Below are 14804 nucleotides of genomic sequence, written 5' to 3'. Positions count from 1 at the left end.
CAAGGGCCTTGAGAGTCGGGGAATTTTTGTGGGATCATTTAAAAACCCTTGAATTCTGATGCACTAAAGAGGACACCCGCTAAGGAACGCACAAAAGTTCTCGGGTTGTGGAGAACTCCACTGGAACTGCTCCATCGCAGTTTTGGTTGCCGTCTTTTTGGCAAGCACGCCGGGTGAAATCAGATGACACTGCACCGCCTCCACCTGATGTCAAGCAAGCCACCTAGGATACTGTAGCATGCTGAAGGACTCGCAAGGTTTGGGTCCGTAGTGAAAGGAAATGCGTATGCGAAGACTGGTCGGGCTAGGGACTCTGCAGCTTTTTCACAAGATTCAGAGAAGAAATATATATATTAGAAAAAAATGTTCTGGATATATAACAGTGAAATTTTCTTAAAGTAGTCATAAAATTGTTTCTAATGTACTCCATAAAGTTCATGTAAGTGCATCAAGAAAGCTAGAAATTTTATAGGAACACTGGACACAACTTTGTGCAATTAGTCCTTTCAGAAATATTGATTCATTGCTAGTTTCTCGGTACATGTTCGCGTTTGTGCTACAGCAAAAAGACACATTTACTGCCACAAAAATCGGATTTAAAAATCTTCCTGCCAGTCTATTCAAACTTTTGACATCCTTACCAATTGGCTGCGGTGGCACCATTTAAAGCAAATGACTTTGTTGTGTAGCCTCTCGAATCCGTGTCCAAAAAATCGGTGTCAACTCACGCATTTTACTCGCAGAATCGGCTGAGAGTGGCGACACCTGTATTTTGTTTTTTGGTCTTTTTTAGCTTATAACAGCCCTGTTTTTGGCGAGAGTAGTTCCTTTGTGGTTAGAACACAGGACCGTGTCAACAGAGGCCGACTTTAGTGCGGGAAATTGCACCGCACAAGAGCAGCGCACCTCTGTAACCCGGATTCATGACTCCTGGGTGTTCGGGGACTTTTGACCTCCTGTTTTTTCCTTCACTTACTGCCGTCACGTTCCCCGCTTTGTAGCACACTTTTTTGCATGGTTGTGTTTGAAAGCATAGACGGCTTGTGCTGTGTTTGCTCCTAGATCTCTGGTGCAGTGAATGCAATCTCTAACTACTCTTAACATGTCTGCTTTTGTGTTTCTTGCACAGTCAAACCTCGATGTAACAAAGTCATACTTGCAGTTGAAAATCTGTTAAATGTCTTCGGGGATGTCGTAACCGCCCGACTATACTGCTCAAAAGTAGGCCCTGTGGCCTGGGACCCTTTGACCGACCCTGTACATAGGGTGCACAAGGACCTCGTTAAATCGAAACTGCAGTATAAATTTACTTAGTTAAATCGTGAAAAAAAAATGTATTGCTGTCATCAAAACAGAGATTCGGAAAGAAAAAAATGTATTACTTTGTGAGTTTCATTTGTCTGAAGTTTGTTATGTCGAAGTTCGACTATACTTAACGTCTTGTCGCTGCCCCCACTGTTGTCATCATCTCTTCAAGCACATTACGGTGAACACAGCACTTTTGTTCCTCAGGGAGTCTTAGAGCATTGCATATTTTATCAGTTGCTTTTATACAGGGTGTTGCGTCTCTATTCAAAACGGGCACAAGTGCTTCTCTTGACTTTAAAACCAGATAGCGTATGCTTATACTTCGCACAGATGTGCAATTTTGGGGTTGTTAGTGCCTAGGAATATGATTAGTGAGGTCGTTAGTGTACTTTTTCTAACATAAGTAGAGCTATGTCCATAACTAGGCATCAATGCAAGCATACAATTTTATTGGGCACAGAGCGGTAGTGGCATCTGTTGCATAGAGGGGGAAACAGCTTTTAGAAGAACGGATCTGGAAGGTGGCAGGCATCTGACCTACCTGATAGCACATGACACAGTGTTAGCTATGCTCTGAAATACTGTTAAACCTCATGCCGCCATAGACTGTGGCATGTTTGTTCTTGATAATGTGTTGATCTGTGCTGTAACTGTTTGCTGTAGCAGTACCAAAGGCTCTTTGAACAAACTGGAATCTTAATGCAATTGTAAGGTTTCCTAGTGGTTACTTATTAGAGTGGCAAATTCTGATTCTATTTTCAAGCACTCATTTACTCGTTTAGCTGAAAGGTCCTGTTACGAACTGCCCCATCTGTTTGTAATGTGATCAAAAATGAGCGGGCAGTCCTCACAGAGAAGGCAGCTGTGTAGGTGGTCTTAAATGGCCGGTAACGCTCCGTTCGGCACTTTCTTCACCAGTAGGGAAGGTATAGTTTGGGACCGGGCAGAGAGCACCAGAGTGCATAATTTCCTCCTCCTGTTTCACCGTAGATGTGGCAAGTGCCGGCGGTACTTAAAGCTGGTGGCGAGTAAGCCCAGCCGACTGCATTGCGTGCAGTGCAATGACACCCACAGCATACCTCAGAACGGTAGCGTCCGCACGTTCCGCGAACTCAAGTGCCCCCTCGATGATTTCGAGCTCCTGCAGTGGTACGGCGGCACTAAAGGAAAGGTTGGTGGGGTTTCCTTGTCCTTGTTAGCATGCAGGGCTATTCCCTTGAGTTCCCTGAAATGTTCCTTAAAGGGACACTGAGGAGAAATTGAAGTTGGCTTGTATCGACAGAATACCAGCTCCTGATTACAAAAACACCACTCATACTGACAACAAAGCTCTTGTAACATAGAAAAGAGCAAGAACCAAAATACAGGTATCGCCGCCACAGGCCAAACTCGCAAGTACAAGCGTTGTGAGGTCATAGGACAAAACAGTGTTGCTTGAACGAATGGTTCTAGCAACACCAGGAACCGAGAAGCCACGAATCACTGAGGCGCAGCCAATGCATGCGCAAATCTCCTGGACGTCGCCAGATGGCGCCACGTGCCCGGCAGCTATGCGCGCTCCTGAAGCATCGGGACCAATAAGCGCCTGCTCACCGACGGAAGGCGGGCTCCCGGTATTCCGCTAACGGTAACAAGGTACATGGTATGCTAAAGGTGTCTATTCGCGAGAACTTCGTTGACGACTTCAAGAACGAGATCCATCGTAACGCTGGCAAAACGCCAGTGCAAACGTAATCGAAGCGACTGTAGCGACGGCCGCAATAGCCGATAGATGCCTTCAACGTGCAGCCAGATGTCGCTTTCTTTTCGGCTGCTGCTAGGCCGCACTGCTGTCTGCCAGAAATCACGGAGTCTGCGGTACGTCATGCGCACGTCATGTTTCACGTCACTTAGTCCTGTGTCGTCATGGGAGAATCCCAAGTTTGAATCAGAGCGGCGGGAAAAACTTTTTCAACTTCGAATCCAAATTTCTTAGAAATAAATGCATCTTTCGCTGCCCGCCAAGTGGCAACAAAGCCATGAGATGCCGAACTATCGGATTTTACTATAATAAAAATATTAATAGTGCTCTCCTCAGTGTCCCTTTAAGCTTGTTTCGTCACCTCTGGTACTTGATTTTATAGTTTTGCTTTGACCCCTCCAGTCAGAGGCTGTTATCAATTTTGAGAAAATTTTCAAACTTTTGTGGAGAACGTGTACGAAGGTTGCTCAGAAAGGAAAAAATTCCACGTCCCACCAGCGGTAACTCAGGACGTACTACGTCCGCCGCTTACAAACGTGGGTGGCGCTGATGAACACTCTCAAGGTTAGGTTACTTGTAAACATAAATACCCCCGAAAGCAGAAGATCTGACAGCCGTCGCCATAGCTCAGAGGTAGAGCACCGGATGCGTAATTCGGAGGCCGTGGGTTCGGTTCCCACCGGCGGCATGTGGTTGTTTTTTCTTCTGCTTCTCTAATCAATTATCTTTAAGCGATAACATGTTCAGTAAAATTCTCCATTGATCAGCACCACACATAAATAAATATAAATGAAATCCCCAGTGTTCTTTGGTTTCTGTGGCTGTTGGCTTCTCTTAAAAATGTATCACGAGCCCCTCATATCCCCTTCACTTGTCCGCTTAATGTATATATATATATATATATATATATATATATATTATATATCATCTGATAAGACTAATTATGCAATTTGTTATGTTAGGCCTTCATAGTACCGCATTATGGCCTAAAGCCTCTTTCAGGGTCTTATTTACACTTCTCTTGGATCATTCTTATCAAAAAAAAGCTATTATGTAAACAAATCAGTACTCTTTTGTGGCCCCTTACAACTGCCTATGCTTTGCAAAACTAGAAAAGAAAATGCGCACTGACTGGAGCTGTAGCAGAGCTACTGTAAAATGTGAATGTGTCCGTCATGAAAACAACTTTCGGCTTTCATTTTGCATGCCTAGGATATGGTTCAGTGTGGCTTCTCATAGCGAGAGAGTTTTTCGAATATAAGCTCGAGCCATTAAGGCAGTGCACATCCCAGCAGTGACGAAACTGATACTGAACAAGTTACTTGCACACTTGTAGACACCATGACTGAAGGGGTTATAAGCAAAGAAGGGTTTTGTTTTGTAGCAAAGAAGGATGTAGAATGATTTTAGAGTTTATGCTTGCAATTTTAGACGGTCTATTGGCCTCTGGCACTTCCTCTAGCTTCACTTTGACAGGGTTGGTCGAGTAGCCCGTGGAGGCTAGCAGTTGGAATTTGTTTTGGGAGGACCACGGTGATTCCGCGCAAACATGGCTTGTTGATTAAAAGCACTGCCTTTGTAATATCAGAGGTTGTAGTAGATTTGCCCGAAACTGAGAAATCGCTGCTAGCTGTAGCATAGTCTCAGAAAAAGTGCGGAATTCGCTATGTACACAGTTGTGTACAGCCTTGGTCATGAGTAAAGAGTCCATGGGGTTTGGCTCTAATCCATTAACTTGGCTCTTGTAGCATTTGGGGAAGTTTGAGCTTTCAAAGTTTGGTTTTTCGGAAGTTTGGTCTTCAATCTTCCAGAAGTTCGATCTTCTGGAAGTTTGACCTTCCGCAAGTTTAATCTTCTAGAGAGGCATGTTCGAGAAATTTAAACTCTTGTGATGTATGGCAGAGATTCTTAGCACCCTCCGCTGCGTCACAGATCTGACCGCCGCCTTGGTCAGTTGCTCCGCAGCCGCTGGGGACTGAGGGCCGAGGGTTAATTGGTTTGTTCATAGAAGGTTGTGGCCAAATACTACACCAGGGTGGCCAAATCCTCTTCTGGTGAGGAAGTGCGTTGTCAGTTCTGGTCACCGAAATCAGGCCGCACTCCAAGCCTGGTTATGCAATTCCATCGACACGCGGATTTTTTTTTTTTTAATCCGGTGGAGAATTGCGTGGCACCGGGATTCGAACCCCGGTCCTCTTGCATGCGAGGCGGATGCTCTACCTCTACGCCATCGCTGCATACCCATCGCTGACAAGTTTGCGGGGATACAGTGGCGGCAACTGACAAAGGATAGGGTTAACTAGAGAGACATGGGAGAGGCCTTTGCCCTGCAGTGGGTGTAGTCAGGCTGATGATGATGATGTATGACAAGCCATACGGCAAGTCCCCAAAGCCAACCCCTTGGGCTCCTTACTTTCGATGGAGGTTGTGCACGCCGCATGAAACAGTGTTTTAAACAGGCGCTTGACTGCACATAACTTGCCGCCTCTTGCTTGCCTAGCCTGAGCTGCAGCTTCTGCTCTTCTGTCTCTGTCCCCCCCCCCCCCCCCCCCCCCCCCCTTCAGAGCTTCATCTTCTGCCCCTACTGCTACAACCACCCGCCCTTCCGAGACACTGGTCGCCAGATTGGCTGCAACTCCTGCACGCACCCCACCTGCCCACACTCCATGATGTCTAACGGCATCTCGGTCTGCCCCGAGTGCACCTCCGGGGTGCTGGTGCTCGACCCGGCCTCCTCACCCAAGTGGAAGATTGGGTGCAACAGGTGGGTTCCCTTGGCGCTACTGGCTACGCACCGTTTACTGCGACGGTTCTAGGAAAAGCTGAGTCCTGTTAATTGTTTTCTTTCGTGTTGGACCACGAGAGCCTAGTCTTGATGAAAGCAGGTGCGTAAAGCAGGTACTATCAGCAAGAAATGAAATGCGAACAGAGACAAGCGAGGCAAGAACAGCAAACTAAGAAGTTCTCAGCCAGGGGAAGCTGTATACTAGCGGATGCCAATTTCACTTCGAAAGTGTGAACACTCTTGTTTAGAAGTGTTAATCAACCTCAGTTGTATTTGCTCACCAGGAGCTAATACGCTGGTGTTTTTATGTTGCCATCCCAGTTTTCTTGTTCGCGTTTCATTCGTTGCTGATAGTACATTCAGATGCGTTAAGCAGGTACATTAAAATCAAAGTTTGAAGCCACAGTTGGCTAAAAATTTGTTTAAATTATGCAAAAGTTCAATTAGATTAGGCACAGCTGCATTACTTATGCCTCTTGAAAGGTATGTGCTAATTCGGTAGATACTGAATTAGCACATACCTCTCAAGAGGCATATGTAATGCAGCTGTCCCTAATAACGCTCTGCGCTACTGGTATGTGGCCTGCTACATACTTATTAACCCAGCTTCATTCATTGAACGTGAATTACTTCCTGCAGTACGAACATGACGCGACATTGGTGAAGGTCATTCCTTTGGTACTGGCAACGCACTGTTTACTGTGACGATTTGAGGAGAAGTTGAATCCTGTTGTTTCCTCTGGTGTGGTACCGAATCAGCGTTTAAAGTCACAGCGGGCTATAAATTTGTTTAACTTATGCAAAAGTTGAATTAAATTAGGCACAGCTGCATTACTTATGCCTCTTGAAAGGTATGTGCTAATTCGGTAGATACTGAATTAGCACATACCTCTCAAGAGGCATGCGTAATGCAGCTGTCCCTAATAATGCTCTGCGCTGCTGGAATGTGGCCTGCTGCGTACGTATTAACCCAGCTTCATTCATTGAACGTGAATTACCTCCTGCAGTACGAGCATGACGTGACATTGGTGAAGGTCATTCCTTTGAATAAGAATAGAATTTTGAAATAGGCAAGTTAACGAGATCTCTCTGTAACATCTCGTCGGATTCTTGGACTGTGGTGCCGTCAGCATGAAGAAGCTTACATTGCGACAATGTGCGGGAAAAGAAAATTTATTGCGATGCAGTGACAATAGCCGACTATCTGAAATGCCTACAAGTATGAGGGATGTGCATGTTCCATGTGCTGGTATCACTACTGGGTGGCTCAGTGTGAGGCAATGCACAATAATGCAGTGAGCACTACAGCATTGCAATGCATAGTTTTACTTCAGTGTTTGCAGCGGATACATGCTGGATTCTAGTTGCTGTGTGCTACATGGACAATGCAGTGTTGTATCGTGGCCTAGAGAACTAGGGTGCTCTAGAGCGCAGCTCTTAGACACCTGTTCCTGCATTGAGCAGCGTGCCTTAGTGCTGGCCTCAGCGTGACTGAGTGAATGAAGACATCAGAGGATAAAAGGGAGTGAACGCAGAGCGCAAGGGCGGACGAAAGACGGTAGGGAAGAGAGCGCGAGGAAGAAAGCGGCAGCGTGAAGGCAGGTCATGCGGCGCCGACCTGCAGCAGAAAAAGAAAATTAGGAAAAGATTGTGCCGGAGCGCGCTAGAAAGTTCGGACTCCCTCTAGCATGTCCCTGGTACTCGTTTCCCTGCAACCTGGGAAAGCAGTGCAGTGGACCTATGGTTCGAGCCCTCTGAAGAACTCGAGGGGAGGTAGACGCAGCTTAACTCGAGCTGAGACGCCTACTCCCTTACTCAACGCCGCCGCCTGTTTCCAGAAATTTCATGGTTGGTTTTTCGACGCGCTACATGGATCGTGCATGTGCATTGGCGGCTTGATTAATGTGCTGTTGCGTTCGGCGTGTGGCTGTTGTCATCCTTTTCGGTAAGGATGTCACGAGCTTAAATCGGCCATCGGGGAAATTTTTAAATCCCAGTTTGCACAGCAATAAGTGCATCTTTTTGCTGCAGGACAAATGTCAACATTCCGAGAAATAGCGAGAGAATCAATTCGCAAGTTTTGCTCGGAACAACAATTGCATGGAATGGACCTAAGAGTCCCCTTAAAGCTCACGACCAAGAATCTTACTGAAGGCTGTCATGGAACATGGCAATTATAAGGCAGCCATGAGGATATCTCCTGTCTGGAGGAGTCGCACCAACGGTCGGTTATCAGAGGGGCAACTGAAGGGGGGACACTGGTCTTTGAGACCAAAAAATGACCAAAAAATTGATTTTCAGAAAGTGGCATTTGTAGAATCTACAGCCATTATTTTCCAACTGTACCAATTTTTTCCTTCAAAAATCAGCATTTTGACCATAATATTAAATTCAGATCATTGTGTGGCTTAATTTTATGCAGGAGCGGACAATTTAATGTCATGAAAATTTTGGATATCTGGCTGTCTCAGCATGTCGATATCTCAACGTCTAGGACAGATAGAGATGTCATATTGTTTGCTAAAGGAAACTGGAGGCACAATGTGTGCAATAATCAAAGCAGATTTGTTCAATTGCACTTCAAGAATTTATAATTTCGCGAAGTTTATCGATGCATTACATTCACACCTTAAATATTCATATTCGAAGTGCTGTAGAATTACTAATGAGGGTAAAATGAAAAAATGGTTTTGATTATTGCACTCTTTACTCACCATACTATGTAGCCATGGATTAAAAATGATTTTTTATTGAGCAGTTTTTTTTTCACCGCAGTACTAATGAAGGACTAATTAAATTTAATTTTCTTGGGAATCGGCTAATTTATGAGAAGGGTAACTCCATCGTTGAAATCAGTATAAAAAACTGAGCAAGGTGGTACAGTTTCATTAGGATTCAGGTAAAAATAATGAAAATAGGTCTAAGACCAGTGTCCCCCCTGAAGTGGTGTCCTTGTGGCAGAGCATCTGCCTCACATTTGAGAGGTGCTGGGTTTGATCCCTCTAGGCTCGAACCCGACCGGTTTTCCAACGAGCACAAGATCTCCCCTGGCCTGGTACTCTGCTCTTCTGGGGTGAAATGCTTGGGAAAAGGGTCTCGGACTGAGCCGTTACATTGATGATCCAGTGATTCATTCCGCCATCAAACAAGATAAATCCGCCTCATGCGGTAAAGTCCACTTATGGCCTCTTTGCTTTAGGAGTGCCTGTTTAAGCTCAGAGTGTCGGGATTTGAAGGCGCAGGCTCCTTTCTAAAGCCATCCACTTTGGAGAGCCGAGCACCACGACAGGGGATAATTGGAAGCACACCAGTAACGACTCCGCATGTTGATGTTTTGATGGGAGTTCCAGCGGAAATGGCTCACCCAGAGAACCATGCAGCATGCTAAGACACCGCTGTGCCAGTTCATGTATGTGTAGAACATCGGCAAAGTGGTGTGGAGAAGGTATGGCACACAAGGCGACACATATTAATCATGCGCAATCGTGCGCGTGGCGACTGGTAGTGTGGGCCGCACTGCCGAGCCAACCAGATGGCGCTGGCGGCGCTGGTACGAGGTTTTGAAGCCGGCCAGCCCATTCGCACCGGAAAGCCAGTATCGGTCAAAATTCGAAAAGAGACACCAATGCCGCGCTAGTGCCAAAGCGGGGAGCGGGCAGATAAGTAGTGAATGAAAGCTGGACTAGGCAGCACATGGTTGTGCATGTAAACGTGTAAACCCAGCCAGTTGGGTGCGCGAATGCGGGGGAACGTTGTCTTGTGACGTAGTTTTTGTGCGTTCTTGTCTTGGAGCAAGAGGTCCAAGCATGAGTGAGAGATGGGCATTGAAGAATAAACTGATTGCTGAAGGTAAGAAAAACAGATGCATACAAAAGTTAGTGAAACAGTGAAAGAAAGCACGAAGGGTCCATTCACAAGCAACACCGACCGATTGTGATGCTTATGATGACCTAATATTGCAGAGAGGGGGTTCCTTGGCTCGAGTTGAAGTCTGTTTGGGTTCTTTGGGGCAAAAAAGTTTTGAGAACCCCTGTTGTAGTGAACTAAACGAGAACATCACTGCCTTTCACGAGTGCCTTTCAGGCACCCGTGAGTGGAGTGCTTTTCAGGCAGTTGCGTGGCAGCTTCGCTTTTGCTTTTATTTTGCTTTTATTTTGTTTTTTAGGTTTTCATGAATAAATTGATCTAATCAGAGACAACATAGCTGTAAATTAGGCCCATGGAAGTAAAAATGCAAATGGATTCTTTGCTTTTGCCGGTCGCTATGTATCACTCCGCCGATGGCAGAGCGGCAAGCTGCCACGGGACTAGCTGAAAGGTTGGTTGACTCCTCCTACCATGAACGGTGAGTTAAAAAAAGGAGGGAGCCGGGACTTCTAATGGGATTTAAATTAGGGAAATCGGCCGCACAGAACAACAATTCGAAGTTTCTAAGGGTGCTAGATTTAGTTCCCGCAATAAATAGTCGAGTTCAGATTCCTCTTTATTGCGCCTTTAAAGGGACACTGAGGAGAAATTGAAGTTGGCTTGTATCGACAGAATACCAGCTCCTGATTACAAAAACGCCACTCATACTGACAACAAAGCTCTTGTAACTTAGAAAAGAGCAAGAACCAAAATACAGGTATCGCCGCCACAGGCCAAACTCGCAAGTACAAGCGTGATGACGTCATAGGACGAAACAGTGTTGGTTCTAGCAACACTAGGACATGAGAAGACACGAATCACTGAGGCGCAGCCCGTGCATGCGCAAATCTCCTTGACGTTGCCAGATGGTGCCACGTGCCCGGCAGCTACGCGCGTGCCTGCAGCATCGGGACCAATCAGCGCCTGCTCACCGGCGGTAGGCGGGCTCCCGGTATTTCGCTAACGGTAACAGGGTACACGGTATGCTAAAGGTGTCTATTTGCGAGAACTTCGTTGACGACTTCAAGAACGGGATCTACCGTAACGCTGGCAAAACGCCAGTGCAAACATAAATGAAGCGACGGTAGCGATGGCCGCAATAGCCGATAGATGCCTTCAATGTGCGACCAGATGTAGCTTTCTTTTCGGCTGCTGCTAGGCCGCACTGCTGGCTGCCAGAAATCACGGAGTCTGCATTACGTCATGCACGTCATGTTTCACGTCACTTAGTCCTGTGTCGTCATAAGAGAGTTCCAAGTTTGAATCAGAGCGGCGGGAAAAACTTTTTCAACTTCAAATCTAAATTTCTTAGAAATAAATGCATCTTTCGCTGCCGGCCAAGTGGCAACAAAGCTATGAAATGCCGAACTATCGGATTTCGCTTTTAAAAAAAATATTAATAGAGCTCTTCTCACTGTCCCTTTAAGACGTTTTGCCCTCTAACATGTAGCAGGTAAGCACGTTCATCTTGCGTGGTGTGAATGAATAACATTGCGTGAATGTTTCTTTGTTAACATTTATTTACACCTCTCGCCCTTCCCGTTCTCTTCTCTGGCGCCATCAGGTGTGATGTGATAGTGCAGCTCTGTGAAGACGCCCGCAAGGTGTGCGTCGAAGACGAGCAGTGTGAGGAATGCGGCAGTCAGCTGGTCAGCGTGGAGTACAAGCTGGTGAGTCGCCCTCCCCGCACCTCGTGAAAAATCGGTGCTCTCACGGTCCTGAAGTCTTGCACTCCCGGTTTCAACAATTCGTACTCAGAAAGAAGCAGCAGCAGGGCTGCGAGTTCAACATGCTGTTAAGATAGATCTTTATCTCTCATATTTTTGGTCTATGTATAGATTTTCATTTCATTTTATTCATTAAAAGAAACGTAATACAAAAATTTAATGAAAAAAAAATGTAATAGAGCAAGAGGTCCCGGAGTACGGCACTGCATATAGCATAGTTACCACACTATACCATAGTTATGCAAGAAAGTTTTATTTATTTGTTTATTTGTTTGTTTACATACCTACAGCGCCCTTGCGGGCATTAGTGTAGGGGGGAAAGAAAAAAGAATATAAGTGCACAGATGATATAATTCAGTAGCAAATTGAAAAGCATGAAACATCACTATTTGCATCCCTTAATCACACTGTATTGTGGTAATGGAAACACAGGTATGAGGAGTTAAAAGAAATGCTGAAACCCATTAAAAAGAATATTTTTGAGATCCTGGTTAAAAGACGAAGGGGTCCCGGAAACAATCTCGACAGGCAAACCATTCCACTCGTGTACTGTTTTAGGGAAGAAGCTGTTCTTAAATAAGTTTATTCGACAAGCATATTCACGCACTTTTCGGGAATGGTCCGTTCGTGCAGATACATAAGTTGGTTTTTTTAGATATTTATCTTTATCAATACCTGTTCTAGTGTTAAGAATATTGTAAAATAGCGACAAGCGCAGGTCTTTTCTTCTCGTTGCTAGCGTTCTCTCGTTCTTCTCGTTGCTAATTATGCCTCTTCCAGAAGCATTTAATAAAAGATCACTTTTTAGTTGGAGCCTGTCCTTTATCAAGTATGAGAAAGACAGAGTTCTGGCTGTAAATTCGATTTTTAATAATTTTTGCAGTGCGGTACGTAGCAGTGCAATAACGACCGCAGGCTGTTATGTACTGCAGTTTTATAAGTTTTATTTCCAGCTGACTCACCTGCATTGCGGTGGAAGTAGAACGCGAGGGTACTCGGATAATGGCGCCTTGATGCATATTGAAGATTCAGAACTGGTTTTAATTTAACCTTTAGCACTTCCCCATGCATATTGACAGCTTGACCGCAGCTTTTGAATGTAAGCATCTGTTGAGACGCATGCGTACTGCAAAGTTCTCAGCTTGCAGGAGAGCAATTGCCAAGGTTTGACACATCAGGTTGACAGCACCGCACCTACTGAACCTTAGCTCCCTCTAGAAGCCAGCCAACTTGACTCTTTGGTTTCCGCCGCCGCTGTGGCTCAGTGGCTATGGTGCTCGGCTGCTGTCCCAAAAGACACGGGTTCGATCCCGGCCGCGGCGGCTGGAATTTCTTTGGAGGAGAAATTCTAGAGGCCCGTGTACTGTGCGATGTCAGTGCATGTTAAAGAACCCCAGGTGGTCGAAATTTCCGGAGCCCTTCACTACGGCGTCTCTCGTAGCCTTAGTCGCTTTGGGACGTTAAACCCCATAAACCAAACCAATCTTTGGTTTCCCAAGGTGCATGTGCAGAAAGTCCTAAACGTTCTGCCATTACGTCTAAAACGCCTTGTGGAAACTCTTTGTCTGCTGTTGATAGAAGACATGAAAAAGGGGTACGAGAGGCTGTGACGTCATTTCTTGTGAAGCCAAATGTTCAACTACTCCTCCACAGCAACTGTAACAGTGTTTCTAGCTGTTGGTGAGAGTGTCCGGATAGGATAGCTTCCAGAACTGCAGTGCTACTACCCTGGGCAGGCTCACATCACCTTTTTACGACCCCCTCTTTCGTTCTCTTCGAAGCTACCACCAGGGGGCTCTGCAGCCGCTCCTGCCGTAGCAACTAAATTCCATAGCTGGCAGTGGTCTCAAGCTATGGTATTGGTGGGGCCTGTCCTGTCTTCTTCGTCCTTAATGATAGTATCGCGTAGATGTGGTGGCAGATGTGGCAGTAGAAAGACGATCAGAATGGCACTGAGCTGAAACTGTTCAGTGGGCAAAAGTGTGCTCACAGACCTAAAACAACTCAGCGGCAGCAATGGCAGCAAGGGCACATGGCTGTCGACGATCTGAATGGTCATTACTCTTGATCGTGCTGAACTTAAAGTGACGACAAACCTTCGAGATTAGGCACCTGTGTATACCTACAACAGTCAGAAATGTCGTAGAAACATTTGCGTGCGGTCGCAGTCATTTCAGAGATATCTGGTTGCCTCTTTTGCGACGCAGAAAGTAATAAGGATGTCTGACGACGGCTTTGAACTAGGGGCACTAAAAAACAAACATTACAAAGCTGGTTTACGGGGGTTTAACGTCCCAAAGCGTCAGAGGCTGTGAGGGACGCCGTAGCGAAGGGCTCCAGAAATTTCGTCCACCTGGGGTTCTTTAATGTGCACTGACATCGTACAATTAAAGCTTCTCGGATATAGAAGGAAAGGAGAGACGATGAGGTATCGCTTGTAATTGATGCAGCCAGTGCGGGTCGGGTGCAGTGCATTGTGGGATTGCACTGCGCGTTCAACTGCAAAATGAGATGCACTTGAAGCCGCCAAACGCTTTTGCGGTCAAGTGTTGCTGGATTTTAGAGGGCCTCTGTTTTGATGCAGCATGTTATGTGCAGTACAGGCAGTGCAGTAATTTTCAAGTCTGCACAGCACCCGTTGGCTTCACATCATTGCTTGTATGTGCGCAGGAGAAAACGAAGCTGCCAGGAGCGCAGACGGAAGCCGTCGGCTGCATCTTCTGCGACCCGACACTGTCGGGCCTCGTGGAGCGACATCAGGCGCTGAAGCCCAAGAACAATTACCGCCGGCCTGCTGGAGCGGGTGGCGGCGGTAGGGGCCGGGGCCGTGGTCGACGCAGGGGCAAGCCCAAGGATAAGATGGCGCAGTTGGCCGCATACTTTGTGTGACTTTTGGAACACTTCCCTCGTGTAACTTATGTGTGCACGTGAGACCCCCGGAACTGCTTGCACTAACGTAGGGGGCCCTAGAAGCGTGTTTCTTAGAGCAACGCCTGATGTAATCTTCTGACCTTCGCCAATAAACCCAAGGTTTGTACATACCGAGATTGGCATGTGCAAGAATTTTGCTAGGGCTGGAAACCAATTGCAGAGAAGATGAGCTGACCATGCAGAAGCCCATCCCATGTTATAACGAGGTTCATCATCATCGTCATCATCAGCCTGACTATGCCCACTGCAGGGCAACAGCCTCTCCCATGTCTCTCCAATTAACCCTGTCCTTCGCCAGTTGCGGCCACCGTATTCCCGCTAATATGTTAATCTCATCCGCCAACCTAACTTTCTGCCGCCCCCTGCTTCGCTTGCTTTCTCCTGGAATCCACTCCGTTACCCTTAA

At 46.3% G+C, this 14804-nt stretch overlaps 1 protein-coding gene across 2 annotated transcripts in view; it reads left to right on the top strand.

The window, feature by feature from the left end:
* Positions 1-14530, top strand: part of Top3beta (DNA topoisomerase 3-beta) — a 58367-nt gene extending 43837 nt beyond the window's left edge. Inside the window, exons 13-16 of one of the 2 annotated variants that reach the window (XM_089560138.1) lie at positions 2299-2479; positions 5614-5813; positions 11305-11410; positions 14138-14530. In XM_089560138.1, the coding sequence (XP_089416264.1) occupies positions 2299-2479; positions 5614-5813; positions 11305-11410; positions 14138-14356 (706 nt within the window). In that variant the 3' untranslated portion in view covers positions 14357-14530. The remainder of the gene's footprint in view (positions 1-2298; positions 2480-5613; positions 5814-11304; positions 11411-14137) is intronic. The other variant, XM_089560139.1, reaches the window with a different exon arrangement.
* Positions 14531-14804: the final 274 nt, after the last annotated feature.

Source organism: Amblyomma mixtum, chromosome 9 (genome assembly GCF_055824585.1).
Source record: "Amblyomma mixtum isolate Tamu chromosome 9, ASM5582458v1, whole genome shotgun sequence".
Classification (NCBI taxonomy): domain Eukaryota; kingdom Metazoa; phylum Arthropoda; class Arachnida; order Ixodida; family Ixodidae; genus Amblyomma; species Amblyomma mixtum.
The sequence above is the reverse complement of the archived record's forward strand: the minus strand, read 5'-3'. Positions and strand labels throughout refer to the sequence as shown.